At 39.4% G+C, this 18,763-nt stretch overlaps 1 protein-coding gene across 3 annotated transcripts in view; it reads left to right on the top strand.

Moving 5' to 3' along the window:
• Window positions 1-1,199: 1,199 nt before the first annotated feature.
• The window catches only part of EGF (epidermal growth factor), a 101,412-nt gene continuing 83,848 nt past the window's right edge, over window positions 1,200-18,763 (top strand). For all 3 annotated transcript variants that reach the window (XM_039238760.1, XM_039238759.1, XM_039238758.1), the window contains exon 1: window positions 1,200-1,326. In XM_039238760.1, the coding sequence (XP_039094691.1) occupies window positions 1,200-1,326 (127 nt within the window). The remainder of the gene's footprint in view (window positions 1,327-18,763) is intronic.

Genomic DNA, 18,763 nt, shown 5'->3' with positions numbered 1-18,763 from the left:
GGTTTTATTTTCTATCCCTGATACGTGAAAAGATAGCTTAAATTGTCTCAGAAGGAACAGCATTCAGCTCTGCTAGATTTCCAGTGCTTCCCAGGTTTTGCACTATTAGCTTATTTTTTCCAACACGGCTCTTTAATAACAGCCCACTCCTTTCCCTGTACTCCTGGCCCCTCATGATATTTTATTATGCTCATGCTGAAAGAAAAGGTGTCTGTGCATACTGTATCTCTTCATTTGGCTTCAGGGATTTCCCTTTGATTTGGAAAGAATAATCTTTCAAATTCCGCTATAAAATATACAGGAGAGAGAAAAAAACAGCTAAGCTCCAGGAATGTGCACTGGTGTTGACACTGTGTTCTGATATTGCTCCCGTGAGTGATCAATTACTCCAAGTCCTAATTACCGGCACTGCTGTTCACCACAGATTCGTATGGCATAGTTTAACTTTGTTTCCATCCTTCAAGGCATTAAACCCCACCACTGTTCAGCAGGTACCTCCAAGACATCAGGAGCAACTCCACAGCCCCCTACTAACTGCTCTGTCCCTAGTTCTGCCGGGAATATTTATGGTGAGTAGCCGGTTATCTCCTCTCTGGCAGCCTTCCCTGCTTTCCTGTAGCGTGGAATTGCCCACATTCACATTTGCAAACAGAGGCTCACTCAAGTGTCACTAAGGGAGAGAGGAGGTGGAGCCAGAAGGCCTTTTAAAAGGAAAGGGAGTCATTCTACTTTTCATAAAGAGAAACTGTTTGGGGAGGAATCCTATCTCTGTATTTCTCCCTGCAGCCTCATCAAGGGTCGTGGTTGGAACTTTCCATCACTTCTTTCCTTTTCTCTCTCGCTAGCCGTTGCCTACACCGCTCTGGCTGTCACAGTGAAGTCAGCTGCAAACTTCCAGACTGTGGCTGTTTGACTGCGAAATTTATCATAAGGGTGTCAGGTATTTCTTACGGACTTGGACTTCCCAAAAACGTAGAGAAAGAACTTTCCTGGAGTGTCCCTTTCAGGCTGCAGGCCACTGTCTTGAGTTGAAGGAGACCGAGCTGGAGGACTACAGCAAAACAGCGGAGTAAAAGATGCCCCAGGGCTGCAGGCCAACCCGGGGGGACACGCTTGGGGTCGGACGGACCCCCTTTGCCTGGGCTATGCTCGAGCAAAGTCACGTTATTTCCTATTGAACGTTCAAGCCCATCAAGATTATGCTGCTCTTCCTTATCATTCTGTTGCCAGTAGTTTTTAAATTTAGTTTTGTTCGTCTCTCAGTACTGCAAGGCGGGGACTGTCCTCCAGGCCCTCCCTCAGGAAAGGGGAATTGTACTTGTGCGGGTAAGTAATCTCATGAAAAGGCATTCACATCTTCCCAGAAACTGCCTTCAAATGCCTGTTCGTTCCATTTTGTATACTTGGGCGATTTCTTCTGATTTGTCTTTGGGTGTATATATTTGCTTAATTGTTGTTTTTTAATGCGCGTATGTTTCCTTCCTGGTTGTTAGAGGTAATCTGCTACCAACTATAAAGGTTCACGACTCTCAAACTGTTCTTATGTGTGTGAGTGACTATGTTCTCATTTATAACTAGCTGAACATTTCTTGTACGCCTCTGTTTTTATTCAGTTGGTCAGCTTTATATTGGAAGCTGAGGAAACAGGTGGAGTTTTGTTTTTTTCAAAAAACTGTTTCTTTGTAAGCCGTAAAAAAGCTCCTTCTTTGATAACTTTGTGTAAGAACTCAGAAGTTGCTTTAAAAAACAGCTACAAATGGGAAGGGAATAGGGAACAAACGTGATTCTACCATTGTGAAAGTTAAGCTAAGTTTCACATTAAATCTCCTCCCTTCTCTCTCCTCCCCTGCCCTTTCTGGAATCCTGACTGCAACTCCAGGTTTCTAGTAACAGGTGCATTGTAACTTTGCGCACCGCTAAGAAATAACAATGAATAAATATGCCACACCCCCTCTGACACTAAATGGGTTTTTAATCAAGGAGAAGTAGGACTTTTGCTGAATGCAAATAATAATCCTGCCTAAGGACTTTGCCTGAAAAATCTCTCTCCCCCCTCCTTCCTTTTCTTCTCCCCTCCCCTCCCCCCTTCCTCTCTCCCTCTCTCATCTTCCTCTTTCTCTCTCACCCTCTCTTACTGTTGGTTTGTTTTTTTTACTCCTTGGGTAAGTCTCCAACCTGCTGCTCAAACAAAGAAGCCATTTCCATTCATTCGAAGGCACTAACTGCTCTAACATACCTATCCTGTCACCCTGACCTTTTGTAAAGGGGTCTGGCTCCCAAAAAGAGGTAGAGTGAGGGAAACATAGTACAGTTCTCAGACCAGAAGCCTCCGGATGACAGCACCAAATAATTGGAATAAAGAGAACAATTCTGAGTCAAACTGCCGGCCTTGGGCTCCTGCCCTGGCTCTCCCATGCAGGAAGTTACAAATGAGGAAATCAGGTGCTCTTGCTCAGAATCTCAGGACTCTGTCTCCAGGCGGTGCTCATTGTAGCAAGTGAGCTGAACCCTAGGGCACTGGAAGGAAGGGCTGAATTCTAGCCGTCTCTAGGTCTCCAGCACCTAGAACATTTCCCCCTCGTAGTATGTACTCTATACATTCTTCCTGAATGAATGAGAAGTCTCTCCCTGACCTGTTAATCATATAGTCCCAGAGGATAGCTACAAAAAGGGGGTGACTAAAGGCCAAATGACGCCATGAACCATTTACTCAGCCGTTGGAGCAGAAATAAAAGCTTTGGGACAGTATGTCAAGTGGACTGGAGCCTCTCTGGGGTGGGAGAACTTTCTGAGAGCAGTTGGCAAGTGACCAGAGGCAGGCACTGCCATCTGCCTGGGACGTGAGGGGAGATGGAAGGAGCCAGTCAAAAAGCAAAACCCGAGAGAGCACAATAAATGACAGAAATGAACTGTTACACATAGCTGTAGAGTCCCGGGGAACAACCCGATTCCCACTAGCAAAGGAGCCTCTGCCTTGTGTTCCTCACAGTCCCTGCCGGTGGCTCAAAAGTGCCTTCACTAAGGCTGGTTGCACCAAGTAAACCTGAAGCCCAGGGTAGAGATAGTGAGTCAAGGGGGACTGTGCCCAGAGTGGAAGGTTTTAGAAGCGAATGCACCTCATCTCAAATCCATTCTGCCTATTTAATACTTGAGTGATACTGGGATGCTGCTGGGAAATAATAGTACCCCCTTTCAGGATTGTCGTGGGGACCGCATGAGACAACACGTGACACACACCTACCCAGAGGGCTGCGGCTTGTGCTCAGTAAATGTCCTCTTGATACCGTGTCTTATCTAAAACGCTTTGATCTCATCATACCATGAGATGCCTTATTTCAGCAGTGGCACGGACCCCGCAGAGCGTGGAAGGTCTGGGCGCTGCTTTGTGACTCCATGCCTGCTCCCCCGCTCCTTGCAAGTCACTGGTGTAACCCGCCTGCTTTACACTCCACATCTCATGTTAGCTGATACCTGCCCGGGTGTCAGTCACCCTGTGCCCCCTGCATTTCAGAGGATAGTATTTCTCCTCTCTAAATAGATTGCTATCATCTATTTTTTCTCCCAATTAAATTCTACTCACCTTATTTCTTGCCTTTGGCATTGAGACAGACCACCTCTGGCCAGCAGGAAGAATGCTTTGTGGTCTGACAAGATTCAGGTTACTTTATTCAAGGTTGTCACTCATGTGACTGGTGGCCAAATAAACCTCCTGATAACATAGCATTGAGTTTATTTCTCATTCCCCTCTACCCCTCCTGCCTTTTTTTTTTTTTTTTAACTAAATGAGTATTTTATCAGCCTCTATTTGAGCCAGAAGAGGTGAGGAGTGCAATAAAGAAAACTGCTGGCAAGTGGCTCCTGAATTTTCAAGCCTATTTGCCCTGGAGGAGACATATCAGTTGAAAAAAGGAACTTTTCCTGTTTGCTGTATGTATCTGTATTATTTATTTGAACTTTCTTGGCAAATGAAGGGTGAGGAAGAAGTACAGGCCAACCCTGAGACAGCTGGCTGCAGGAGGGATCCTGGGACACCAAATTAGCCAACTGGGGAGATCACTCTTAGCAGTAAACAGTGAAATCCCCGATTCAGCACTGCCTAAGGCTTGGTCAGCTTCCCAGTCATGTGCAAAGCACAGTAATTCCAGGATCAGAGTCTTGTTTGTTTTCACAGCCAAGGTTATGCAAAAGGTTTTGTTTTTTTTAAAAGTTTATTTATTTATTTTGAGAAATAGAGTGAGAGAGAGAGGGAAGGAGGGAGGGAGAGAGAGGAAGGGTGAGAGAGTGTGTGAGCAAGAGTGTGGGCAGGGCAGAGAGAGAGAGAGAATCCCAAGCAGGCTGACAGCACTGGGCTCGAACCCACAAAACAGGAAATACTGACCTGAGCTAAAATTGAAAGTCAGATGCTTAACTGACTGAGGCACCCAGACACCCCCAAAGTGTTTTTTTTTTTTAATCTAACAGCAAAGAAATTATAGAAATGATCTTTTATGCATACCATGTGAATGAAACCACTCCCTCAAGTACGCAGTGGTTTGTGGTCTTTGAGAGGTAGTAGAGGTTAGTGGTAAAAACTTAAGTTTTGGAGACAGACCTGGGTCCAAATCCTGTTGCTTATGAATTGTATGTCTCATTTTCCTTACTGTAAAACAGAGATCATTACTCTTTCCTTCCAGGGTTGTTCTCAGGATTGTGTTAATATATTTGTTTTCAATGCTGACCATACATTACATTCACCAATGTCCAGGTGAATGGACCAGTGTCCGTTTGGGTCAGAGTCTCTTTTGGAGATGAAATCCAGCCATCATTTTCTTTGTTATTCTCCCTTGGCGATTCTAATGGCCATCATGGGCAGCCTGGGCTCAGAACCACTAAACTAATACACATAAAGTGCATAAAACAGAGCGTGGCCCGTAATTAGCACTCCATGAGTCTTAGTTGCTATTAATATTTTTATTGTTGTCAAAATTATTTTTATTGGTGGTAACAGTAGTAGTATTTTCTGAATATGGCTTAGTTTCATCTACAATATTGAATTATTTTTGTACCCAGAAAAATGTCACATTGAAAAATTTGATGATAGTTTTACATTTAAAAATGTAGTCAAAATAATTTTAATACTTATATTTTTGTACATATTTTTGTTTTTAATTTTTCAATGTTTTTTATTTATTTCTGAGAGAGAGAGAGACAGCATGAGCAGGGGAGGGTCAGAGAGAGAGGGAGATTCAGAATCTGAAACAGGCTCCAGGCTCTGAGCTGTCAGCACAGAGCCCGATGGGGGGCTCGAGCCCACGAACCATGAGATCATGTCCTGAGCTGAAGTTGGACGCTTAACTGACTGAGCCATCCAGGCGCCCCTGTATATATTTTTATAATCAGAAGAAATTTTTATTAAAAATATGAAGACATTTCAACCTGTTTTGAGTTAGTGTCCTTGTGGAATTACTCTTCCAGTGTTTGTCTTTCTGTGACATCAATTGCTAAAAAAATTCCACTGAGCACACATTAAATTTGCTTGTTAGATTTCTTACCAGTAATAGTTTTATTTTGATAACAATAGCAAAAACAAGCCACTTGAAAATGATTCTTTAAAATTTTTAAGGTTTATTTATTTACTTTGAGAAAAAGGGAGTACCAGCAGAGGAAGGGCAGAGAGAGAGTAGGAGAGAGAATCCCAAGCAGGCTCAGTGCTATCAGCACAAGCCTGATGCAGGGCTTGAACTCATGAACCATGAGATCATGACCTGAGCTGACAACAAGTGTCTAACGCTTAACCAACTAAGCCACGCAGGCACCCCTAAAATGATTATTTAAATTCTTGCATATTTTTTTCTTACATTTGGAACCAATTTCTCTAAGATATTTTTTAAGGATTTTATTTTTAAGTAATCTCTATACTCAATGTGGGGCTTGAGACTCATAACCCTGAGGTCAAGAGTCACATGCTCCTCAGACTGAGCCAGCCAGCTGTCCCTTCGCTAAGATTTTTAAAGCTGTTGAGGGCATATAAAGAAATGATAAGATAATTCTTTAAATGAATTTACATTTTGTGCATGTTGGGGTTGTCCAAATATTTGACATTCAGTTTAGAAGTTGGAAGGTGGAAATTCGTGTTCAGGAGACACCAAGTAATTGTCTCCCATTAAAAGTAAATAGACTACTAAGTTGGCTTATGTAAATTCAGGATCTGGTTTTACCAGCTACAAATTTGCCTTCATGAAAATCCATTTGAGATAATTCCTTGTTTTGAGTGAATGAATGGTTGTTTTTTTTCTCTCCCTCTCTTCTTTCCTTCCTTCCTTCCTTCCTTCCTTCCTTCCTTCCTTCCTTCCTTCTTTCTTTTCTTTCTTTCTTTCTTTCTTTCTTTCTTTCTTTCTTTCTTTCTTTCTTTCTTTCTTTCTTTCTTTCTTTCTAACATCAGTAGTCTCCAATTCCATCCCATCAAGTAAACAATTAAAATGTGGGCATATGCTCTCAGGATGTGTCTGTTTGTCAGTTACTTACATACAATTAAAAGCTACAACTATGAACATTACACAACACATAATATTTCTAATATTTCCTTTCCACACAATAGTGAATCTTCATTCAGTCTCTAAATAATACACATCCTACTTGGGAGAGACTGTTCTAGAGAAGTAGTAACATGTTGGAATAAACATTTTATCTCTTTTTTCACTAATACCTCATCTCTGTTCTCTTAGGTATGAAGAGATAAACAAAAAGATCGCTAATTTATTTTTCAAGTACAGGGGACTTATTCATAGTGAATGGCTTTTGTCAGAGTGTATAAGAGAAGAAAGAAAAAGGCAGCAGGGCTGTGCTGAGATTCTTTCATAAGGACCAGAGGCCATACCACATCCCTAAGGATGGGCTGGAGTTTCTGATATTCCAAAGCTCTATGGCCTTGAGTCACTGTGTTCAGTGGTGAAAGAAAAATATCCTATTCTAACATCCTATGTTAGGGGGAAACCTAGTGTCTCCTCCCTTTATCTTGGAGGGTTCCTGCTCATGGGGACAGTGACATGACACAGAAGGCTCTGTTCCCTCGGGTCCTTCCACAGAATTACTCATCTACTCTGGACCTCACTTGTCTCATGTGCTGACCCATTCCCACACTCTGTTACCTCACACTGGACACTACCCTGTTTTATTTCTCATGTGTAAGTCATAAGGGTGCAGACTTTAACTAAAGACTTTAAGGGGCGCCTGGGTGGCTTAGTCAGGTGAGTGTCCGACTTTCGCTTAGGTCATGATCTCGCGGTTCGTGGGTTCGAGCCCCGCGTCGGGCTCTGTGCTGACTGCCAGCTCGGAGCCTGGAGCCTGTTTCAGTCTGTGACTCCCTCTCTTTCTGACTCTCCCCTGCTCACGCTGTCTCTCTCTCTCTCCTAGGAATAAATAAAACATTAAAAAAAATTAAAAAAAAAAAAGACTTTAAGCCACATTCTGATCCAGTACATTAAACAAAGCATTTTTCAGTCTTGTTCTTGAAAGGTAAGTGATTGTTCTCTGTGGCAAAGACTTACCACTCATCTCTCTTTCTTGGCATTAGCCTTTCACCATGTTAGCTGGGCCTGTTTCTCCCTGGGTTGTGTGATCTGTACCTAGCCCTCTTTCCTTAATATATTAGGGAAATCTATTAAGGCCTTCTTAATCTATTTCAAATGACCTACATCCTTCCGCAGAAGATTTTATTTATTTATTTATATTCCCAATATAGTTAACATGCAGTGTTCTGTTACTTTCAGGTGTATAATATAGTGATTCAACAATTCTGTATATTACTCAATGCTCATCACAGTAAGTGTACTCTTAATCCTCATCACCTATTTCATCTATCCTCCCCCCCACACTTCCCGTCTAGTAACCACCAGTTTGTTCTCTGTAGTTAAAAGTCTGGTTTTTTGTTTGTCTCTTTTTTCCTTTGTTCATTTTTTATGTCCTAAATACCACAGATGATCAATTCATATATTTGTCTTTCACTGACTGACTTACTTCGCTTAGCATTATATCATCTAGATCCACCCATATTCTTGCAAATTGCAAGATTTCATTCTTTTTTATGACTGAGTAATATTCCTTAGTACACACCAGTTCTTTTTTATCCATTCATCTGTTGATGGACACTTAGATTGCTTTCAGGATTTGGCTATTGTAAATAATGATGCAATACACAAAGGGATGCATGTATCCCTTAGAATTAGTGTTTCTGTATTTTTTGGGTAAATATCCAGTAGTGTGTGATCACTGGATCATAGGGTAGTTCTATTTTTAACTTTCTGAGGAACATCCATACTGTTTCCCAGAGGGGCTGCACCAATTTGCATTCCCACCAACAATGCACAAGTGTTCTTTTTTCTCCACATCCTTGCCAACCCTTGTTTCTTGTGGTTTTGATTTTAGCCATTCTGACAAGTATGAGGTGATTTCTCATTGTAGTTTTGATTTGCATGATGAATGATGTAGAACATCTTTTTATGTGTCTGTTGGCCATCTGTATGTCTTCTTTGGTGAAATGTCTGTTCATGTCTTCTGCCCATTTTTAATTGGATTATTTGGTGTGTGTCTGTGTTTTTTTCTTCCTGTTATTCAGTTATATAAGTTCTTTATATATTTTGGATACTAACCCCTTATTGCAAATGTCATTTGCAAATATCTTTACCCATTCAGTAGGTGTCTTTTTGTTTTGTTTATTGTTTCTTTTACTGTGCAGAAGCTTTTTCTTTTGATGTAGTCCCAATAGTTTATTTTTGCTTTTGTTTCCCTTATCTCAGGAGACATATCTAGAAAGATGTTTCTATAGCTGATGCCAGACAAATTACTGGCTATGTTCTTTTCCATGATCTTTTATAGTTGCTAGTCTCACGGTTAAGTCTTTGATCCATTTTGAGTTTATTTTTGTGTATGATGTAAGAAGGTGGTCCAGTTTCATTCTTTTGTATGTAGCTGTCTAGTTTTCCCAGAATTATTTGTTGAGGATACTGTTTTTTTCTTTCCCCCATTGCATGTTCTAGCCTCCTTTGTCAAAGATTGTTGACCATATAATCATGGGTTTATTTATGAGCTCTCTGTTCTATTCTATTGATTTACATGTCTGTTTTTGTGCCGGTACCACACCAGTACCAGTTTTGTAGTATATCTTGAAATCTGGGATTGTAATACCTCCAGTTTTGTTGTTCTTTTTCAAAATTACTTTGACTTTTTGGGCTTTTGTGATTCCATTCAAATTTTAGGATTATTTTCTTTAGTTCTGTGAAGAATGCTGTTGGTATTTTGATAGGAATTGCATTAAATCTGCTCTGGATACTATGAACATTTTAACAATTCAATCCATGAGCATGGAACATCTTTCCATTTGTTTGTGTCATTTTCAATTTCTTATATCAACGTTTTATAGTTTTCAGAGTACGGGTCTTTTACTTCCTTGGTTAAGTCTATTCCCAGGTATTTTATTATTTTTGGTGTGATTGTAAATGGGATTTTCTTAATTTCTCTTTCTGCTACTTCATTATTAGTGTATAGAAATAGCAATAGATTTATGTACATTGATTTTATATCCTGTGACTTTACTGAATTCATTTATCAGTTCTAGAATATTTTGGTGGAGCTTTTAGGGTTTTCTTTATAGACTTTATAGACTTTATATCATGTTATCTGTAAACAATGAAAGTTTTACTTCTTCTTTACCAATTTGGATGCCCTTTATGTGTTTGGATTGCTGTGGTTAGGACTTTCAACACTATGCTGAAAAAAATAGTGAGAGCAGACATCCTTGTATTGTTCCTGGTCTTAGGGAAGTCCTCAGTTTTTCACTCTTAGCTGTGGGTTTTTCATACATGTCATTTATTAGGTTGAGGTATGTTCCCTCTAAACCTACTTTGTTGAGGGTTTTTATCATGAATGGATGTTGTACTGTGTCAAATGCTTTTTCTGCATCTATGAAATGATCACATGGTTTTTGTCCTTTCTCTTGTTCATGTGATGTATCTCATTGGTTTGTGAATGTTAAACCACCCTTGCATCCCAGGAATAAATCATTTAATCAGGGTGAATGATTTTTTTAATGTATTGTTGAATTCAGTTTGCTAATATTTTGTGGAATATTTCTGCGTCTATGTTCATCAGAGAAATTGGCCTGTAGTTCTCTTTTTTGCAGTGTCTTTATCTGTTGTTAGTATCAGGGTAATGCTGCTCTCATAGATTGAATTTGGAAGCTTTCCTTCCTCTTCTATTGTTTGGAATAGTTTGAGAAGAATAGGTGCTAAGTCTTTAAATGTTTGGTAGAATTCACCTGTGAAGCCATCTGGTCCTGGGCTTCTGTTTGTTGGAGGTTGTTTGATTACTGCCTCAATTTCATTGCTGGTGATCAGTCCATTGGAATTTTCTATTTCTTCCTGATTCAGTTTTAGAGGTTATATAAATGTATGTATATATTTAATGTTTACTTATTTTTGAGAGAGAGAGAGAAAGAGCATGAGCAGGGAAGGGGCAGAGAGAGAGAGAGAGAAAGAGAGAGAGTCACAGAATCCAAAGTTGGCTCCAGGCTCCAAGCTGTCAGCAAAGAGCCCCATGTGGGCCTCAAAACCATGAACTGTGAGATATGACCTGAGCCAAAGTTGGATGCTTAACCAGCTGAGCCACCCAGGTGCCCCAGAGATTATATGTTTTTAATAATTTATTCATTTCTTTTAGGTTGTCCAATATTTTGGCATATAATTTTTTATAACATTCTCCTATAACTCCTGTATTTCTCTGGTGTTGGTTGTTAATTCTCCTCTTTCATTTCTGATTTTGTTTATCTGAGTTCTCTCTCTCTCTCTTTCTCTCTCTTTATAAGTCTGGCTAGAGGCTTGTCAATTTTATTAATCTTTTCAAAGAACTAGCTCCTGGTTCATTTATCTGTTCTATTATTTTTTAGTTCTGTCTTGTTTATTTTTGCTCTAATTTTTATTATTTACTTCTTTCTACTGGTTTGGGGTTTTGTTTGTTCTTCTTTTTGTAGCTCCTTTAGGTGTAAGTTTAGGTTGTTTAGTGGAGATTTTTGTTCCTTTTGAGGTCTGTTCAGTAGGCCTGTACTGTCGTAATCATGACCTGAGCCGAAGTTGGATGCCCAACTGACTGAACCACCCAGGCTCACCTACAGTCTCTGTTTTAGAGTCTATTTTTCTGATACAAGTATTGCTACCCTGTCTTTCTTTTCTTCATTTGTTTATGCAGAACATTTTAGACTTCTTCCTTCAACTCTGTTTCATTTTTTACTTTAGATAGAGTGCTAGTGGGGGAGAGGGGCAGGCAGAGAGAAAGAATCTTAAGCCAACTCCACACTCATCATGGAGCCTGATGTGGAGCTTGATCCCACAACCCTGGGATTATGACCTGAGCTGAAATCAAGAGTTGGATGCTTAACCAAATGAGGCACCCAGCTGCCCCTTCATCTGTTTTCTGATCATATCCTGGGCCTCCCTTTTTAAATAATAGAAAAAAAATTAAATTACTAGAAAACTTAATAAAGTCTTTTAATAAACAAAATAACTATTTCTCAGAAGAGACAGTCTGACCACAGGTAAAAACCATTATTTCTTCCTCTTTTCTTTCCACAAGGGGAGAATGTTAATTTTGAGGCAGAAATGAAGATTCTTGGAGGCAGGTACCATGTGGTGGGAATACTATCTGGAGAGGAGATATTTTCCTGGACTCTCAGGCTCTTTCAGGGTTCTGGAATTCCAGGGCTGAAGAGTGTCCCTTCTTTGGCCAAGTCAGAAGTGAGGCAGCGTACTAACTTCAAAAGAAACCTTCATGGGTCTGGCCTTGAACAGTGATTGGAAGCTACTCTATGGTTTGTTCTTTTTTCCTGTTATTTCCAGTTTTTAAAGAGGATCTTATTAAAAATTATAGATTGATCTCACTTGTGCTGAGGAAAATGAGAAAAAGGCCAATCCTGTTTCAGGTGAAGTGATATAATAAGTGGCAGGTAGGGGAGACTGTCTTCCAGAGCCCTGTGTTCCCACAGTGGTGTGACCAGAGGTAGAGAAGCTCAGATGAGAGACACTGGTGGTCAAGGCCAAGGGAAGCAAACTATTTCCCAGCTAGTGGTTTAGGAGTCCCCACTTATCCATGGATTTGCTTTCTGTGGTTTCAGTCTTGCACAGTCATCTGGAAGCAGATGATTCTCCTTCTGACATAAGGTCAGAAGGTCAATAGTAGCCTAAACAACATCACAATTCCTGCATCATTCATCTCACTTCATCTCATCACATAGGCAATTTTATCATGTCACATCCTAAGAAGAGTAAATACGGTACAATAAGATATTTTGAGAGAGAGAGACAATACTCTATATAACTTTTATTACTGTATTTTGTTATGATTGCTCTATTTTATTATTGGTTTTTTCTAAGTTTATTTATTGAGAGAGAGAGAGAGAGAGAGAGAGAGCGAGTAAGGGAGGAGTAGTGAGAGAGAGAAAGAGAGAATCCCAAGCAGGCTTTGTGCTGCCATGACAGAGCCGAATGCAGGGCTTCAACCCATGAACCATGAGATCATGACCTGAGCTGAAACCAAGAATCAAATGTTTAACCAACTGAGCCACTGATTAATTATTGTTTTTAATCTCTTACTGTGCCTAATTTATAAAGTAAGCTTTATCATAATTATTTATTATAAGGAAAAACATAGTTTATATAGGGTTGAGTGCTATCTGATGATTCAGGCATCCACTGGGGGTCGTGGATGTATTTCTCATAGATAAGAAGGGACTACTGTACTAGGAGAATCAAATAGTTTGGATTATGAAACAATTAGTATATCTCCTCTCTTATTTTTATAAGTGATTTATAAGTTGTTGTACTAACTTATTTGGATTAATTTATGTTGTTACAAAATCAAATACTGGACCTCAGATAAAAGGTAACATGTATTCCTTACCTAAAAAATAAACCCTCGCAAATCTGTGCAATATTCTTAACCAAAAAGTTAAATCACTTTGATTGTAGTAGAGGATACTAGCAGCTTTCCAATACATATAAATTACTCAATCTAAGATATTTTAGCAATTATTTTAATAAGATAGTTTTGTAAATTTGTTATGAACAAACGAGATAATCATGAACTAATCTCAACAGCTAGAAACTACTACATTGGAGAGCTTTTTCAGAATGTCCAAATCAGTTTTAAAGGACATACTGTCTTTCAAGGAATTTCTAAACATTTTTCAAGAAATTTTTAAATCTCATGAAGCAGTTTAATGTTCAGTTCAGCTTTAGTTTTTACTCCAAATTTGAGAAATCCTAGAGCTAGGGAACAAAATGATCTGTTATAAATGTTATGTTAGTCAGTGTTTTGTTATGTTATAGTTTCTAACGTTAGCACTGCAATGAACTTTTTGAAAGCACCAGGAACAACAGCTCAACAAAACCCTGAAGTAGCAGTTATTCCTGAATATTATGAAACTGTGAAATTCCAACATTCTAAAATTTTCAAATGCATGTTCTTTGGAAAATATACTTTTCTAAAATACGTTACCTAATATATTTTTTTAAATAAAACATAGTTTTAAAAAAAATGTTTCTTGTCCTCTAAAAGGTCCTTCTAGCTGGAATAAGAATCAAGTTGACATGAGAGAGATTAACAGGAGAAACTCAAATTTAATAAGTATATGTATGGGGAATCCACATCGCCACGGACGTCCCAAAGACAGGCAACATGAGGCATAGTTGTCATTCTGAACTAAGAAGCAGTAGGTGTCTGGGACTCCAGAGAGAAGGAATGTTATTCACAGGGTGATGAGAAGAGTAGATTCTTGGTAGTTGGATGATTGCCCTGCCTTGCAGATGGATCATTCAGGTAGAATTTACTTCTGTTGATAACTCTTATTCTGGGAAGGGCCCCCAATTTAGATTCTTCTGTGTAGTTAAGGGAGGGGCCAGATTTCCTCTTAAGCCCACAGAGTCTGAAGTGCCTTCAGCTCATAATCCGCATGCCAAAGTGGACATTTTTGGGGGGCCCTGTCCTGGACCCCTTCAATTCACATGTTTCCTTTTGATGTAGGCAGGCCAACTCCAAAGGACCCAGAGGCGTTCCTGCAATGACCACCCAAGAGAGTCCTTGGCTACAGGCAGGATAGAAATCAAACATGCGGGGAGGGAGGGCATGAGAGCAGAGTTCATTGCAAATATAGAAAGAGTGCAGATACAGACAGAGCATTCAGGAGACTCAGAAAGGAAAAAGATAGAGAGTCTCATCTTGGCTTGGGATCCGGGGTTTTTACTGTGGACTGTGGTCTGGTGGACATGTCCCCCCAGGCATGATCCAGTCAGAACCAGGACAAGGGTCCATGTGTCCTCCATAAGTCACTTATTCCTTGGAGCCAGGGGGTCTTGGCATCCAGATGTCTAGTGCTGGTGGTCTGGAATATGCACGGGATGCCTTCTCTCAGTCATTCTCACCCAGTCCTTCCTTAGATGTTATCGAATGTGCCGGAAGACTCTAAAGAAACCACTAACTCCTTGTTCCTTACAAGGAGGACATACATTATTTGTACTATGAGGCATATGTAAAGCAGGGGTGCAAGCCCTAGCAAGAATAGAAGCAGAAAAAGAAGTAAAAAGCAGATTTTTATGGAGTCCTTCAGTTTCCCTAACTTACTTTGATGCTGGAATTTGGCTGATGTATGGAAACTTCAGTCGTTTCAGTCAAATACTGTGCAGAAACTTTTGCTCTCATCACCTCTTGACCTTCTTTTGAAGCCTGGAGTTTGAATTGGTGTGTGCGTCTGGTTTTACTTTATGACCTTGATTTTCTGATTCTCCCAAGCCTAGCTAACCATGCTAATGTCCCTCAGCGTCTGGGTTTCCCAAGCATTTCCCAGGATACTTAGGACACTCGTATTTGTGTGAGTGTGGAGGCATTTGAGATCCAGCAGACCCCAGTGACAATAATGGTATGGGCTGATTTATTTGCAAGCCCCCTCGCAGTGGCACGATAGAAAAGGCCTCTCAGAGAAAAGTAGTACTTTCTTCCTCCATGCAGAGTAGCCTGTCAGGCTACTATAGACCAGCTTTGTCTTTGTAGGTATGTTTCAGTCAGGTGGTTCTCTTTGTGGGTAGATGGTTGCTAGGATACAGACAGTCCTAACAACATCTTTTCAGCTGCCTTGGTCTTTAGCACATGATGTGGCGGTTGAGAAATAGTGTTTTATCTTATTCATTTCAATAGTTTTCTGATTAAAATCTCAAAAGCTTGAAGAAGGATCTTTATTCTTCCATAGATTGCATCCTTGTATAAACAGATCAATTATAGAAGATCAGTCATACTCAATACCATATAGCTGTTGACAACAATCCGATATATTTGGGGCCCTTCCCGTATGAGCTTTAAAAATACGCACAGAGTTTAGAAGCTATCAGGAATCTTCTGATGTTTTTCTCCCTCCCTCTGAAGCATACAGTTATTCTGTTTACCATAGAATGTTCAGCCAAAAGGAATTTAACCCCTCCTTCGTCTGCAGGGAAAGTGTAAAGGCTATTGTCATTGATTTACCCAGTATTTAGAACTATATATCTTTTAGATTTAAGCAACATTATTGAGAATTCTAAAAGCTCTGAGTGGATCAGTAATTTTATTATATTTTGGAAAACAAATTTGAAAAATCAACCGAAATTTTTATATTTCTTGATTATTCTAATGAATCCTGGCAACAATGTCAATGTAAGGAGAAAAAAAAGTATATGAGAAAAATTCCATCTAAAATTTCAGTGCATTTAAAAAGCACCCAACAATTGGGACACATGGGTGGCTAAGGTGGTTGAGTATCTGACTCTGGATTTTGGCTCAGGTCATGATCTCACAGTTCATAGGATGGAGCCGCAACGGGCTCTGTACTGACAGTGTGGAGCTGCTTGGGATTCTCACCCTCCCTCTCTGCCCCTCCCCCACATGCTCTCCCATCTTCTCTCCCTTCCTCTCTCTATCTCTCAAAAAAAAAAAAAAAAACATTAAAAAAAGAAAGAAAGGATGTTAGGTGAATTTCTTTACATAATGATACATTATCTTCTGGAACAGAAAGCCAAAAAGAAGCATACTCTGCATGGATATCCCTCTTTCACATAAGCTATGTTGATGCGTAGGAAATGACTAGGTTTTATTATTTCCAACAGGCAGGGTGAAATGCCATTTTTGAAACAAAGGACACATTTTAAACAGAGTGAATTGTGGTTGGCGCATTACACATGTGGACTGACCTTGTCACAGGAAATGCGGAGCAGTTGCAGGCAGGTGGTTCTGATGTTACCTTGCTTGTTGCCTTAATCTGCATGAAAGTTCTCCCCCACCCTTAATCCATGGGCTGTGCCTGGCAAGTTGTTAGGCCTCAGCTTTTGAAATTAATGAGGTTCAGTTATGTAGCTGATATGAGCTTCCAGTACTTATCTCATAGGATTTTATGAAGGCTAAATAAATTAATTCATATAAGGTACTTAGACTCTCGCCTGACTTAGTGAATTTCTGGTAAATATTAGCTGTTGCTTTCTACCAAATACCGTAAGCTGAGACATTTAGAACACCTTTGCTTTGTGAAGTTTTTCTAATGCCTATTTCTTCACATTTTTAATGATGCTTAGTTTCTTGGGATGAGCCAAGTCCTCACAATCATCTTACCCACAATTTTCTGTGATTTGTTATTATCCTTGATGATAAAGTATGACACAAAATTCCCAATCAATTATTTTTTCTAAGTTATTACTAAATCTTATCTGCCTTCAACATTCCAAAGAAATTACATGAAGGAGTTTTTTTTCTATATTTATATAGCTATATATTCAGCTGGGGCTTAGGATTAATTGGTTGGTCAGGGTGGAATTAGTAAGAAAAATGAAATTGGACTTGGGAAGCATCTAGAGCCCAACACTTCTTAATTTAATTGTTTTTGTCTATTTGTCTAGGGATGCTCAGAGTATAGTATGTACAGGCAAATATTTATTTGTTGAGGCTTGTAATTTGAGAAACATTATCTTAAAGTAGTGAAAGAAGATAATTGTGTTAATTATAAATGAGACCCACACCAAATTTTGAACCTCTAATACTTTTTAAGAAACAGATTTAATCAATTCATTAGCTTCTTAGACTTCCTTCAGAGGGTTCAACTTGTAGTGTCAGTGTGGGGTTAGAAGTTACTTGTTTTAGGTTATTGTTTGTTTCCTTTAGTGATTGATTTGGTATCTGAAGTTTAGAGAAGCAGAAAGAAGAAAACATTTCATAGAAAAAATAGTTAAGGAACATCTACTTATGAATTTACCACAAGCTTAGGCTTCTTTACAAAATACTACAAACAAGGATAAGCCCAGCAGGATAGGAATTAAATTGGTGTTAAATTAGATAGACCCGGAAGATCATCTAGCCCAACTGCCTCATATTACCAATGAGAAGTTGACATCCAGAGAAGCGAAGCATCTCATCGGGACCCTATATCACCTTGAACTCAGAATCCTGGACTCTTCCTTTATCAAATTGACTACTTACATGCCACCTCCCATGACCAACTGTTGAAAGCCCACAAATGTAATGATTAGTTCTTTCCACCAAAAAGTCTTAATAATATCAAGTTGCTTTAGGACAAGTCTCTTAATATATCTAGTTGTTTATGTTGAAAGTGCCTTGTGAGACTAAGATTTCCTTTTGTATAAATTATACCAATAAATTAAATTCCACAAATATTTATTCAACATTAATTTTGTGTTTGGACCGACAGTGGTGACATCACTGATCCAAATATCCAGCGTCTCCCGAGGGGACAGTGGGGTTCCCAGTCCAGAGGGCCAGACGTGGGGTGGGCTGCAGGTATGCAGTCCATACCTGAGGACTTATGGACCAGATTAGTTGGATTTGCCAAAACTAACTTTTGAAAAGTCCAACAAGTGACTTAAAAACCTTCCTGGAAAGGAACTAAAGGCTACAGACAATGCTACTAATGCAAGCTCAAGAGAATAATGAGGGAAGGACAGCACCCACCCTTCTCTCGTTCCTAGAATAAGCTCTTTCTTGGTTGCATAAGAGACCAAAACAATGTCTCTTTAGACTTGATGAAAAATAAGGAGGAAAAAAAAGAGAAAAAAATAACAAGACAGCCTGAAATCTGGATTTATGTTTATTATTATTAGTGATAAACCACAGAAGTGTAAAAGTTGCCTTGAAATGTTAGCTAATGGCAATATGAAGCCATGAGGACAAGCAAGATATTTTAAAATGAGTATCCAGAATGTGAAGCAACTTTTTATGATTTTTATAGTTGTGTTCAAAGTTATCATATTTAAGGGTTGCATGGGTGTCTCAGTCGGTTAAGTGTCCGACTTTGGCTCAGGTCATGATCTCACGGTTTGTGGGTTCGAGCCCCACGTCAGGCTCTGTGCTGACAGCTCAGAGCCTGGAACCTGCTTTGGATTGTGTCTCCCTCTCTCTCTCTGCCCCTCCCCTTCCCCACTCATGCTCTGTTTCTCTCTGTCTCAATAATAAACATAAAAAAAAAGTTATGATATTTAAGACTATGCTTACTAAGCTTAATGATAAAAAGTTAGAAGGCTCTTTTGAGATTTCTGACATCACAGCAAAAATAGAGAAGTCTTCCTATTAGTGAAATATGTATTCCTCCTGCTTCCTGTGGTGATAGAACATAGCTACAATAAGACATGGAAAACCACATGGCAACAGATCAAAATGTATTCTTTTGTCAGCAAGTACTATTGAAATCTTTGCAGATAAGCATTACTGAAAT

This window comes from Hyaena hyaena, unplaced genomic scaffold, assembly GCF_003009895.1.
Source record: "Hyaena hyaena isolate Hyena2069 unplaced genomic scaffold, ASM300989v1 scaffold_146, whole genome shotgun sequence".
In the NCBI taxonomy this organism is placed as follows: Eukaryota; Metazoa; Chordata; class Mammalia; order Carnivora; family Hyaenidae; genus Hyaena; species Hyaena hyaena.
The sequence above is the reverse complement of the archived record's forward strand: the minus strand, read 5'-3'. Positions and strand labels throughout refer to the sequence as shown.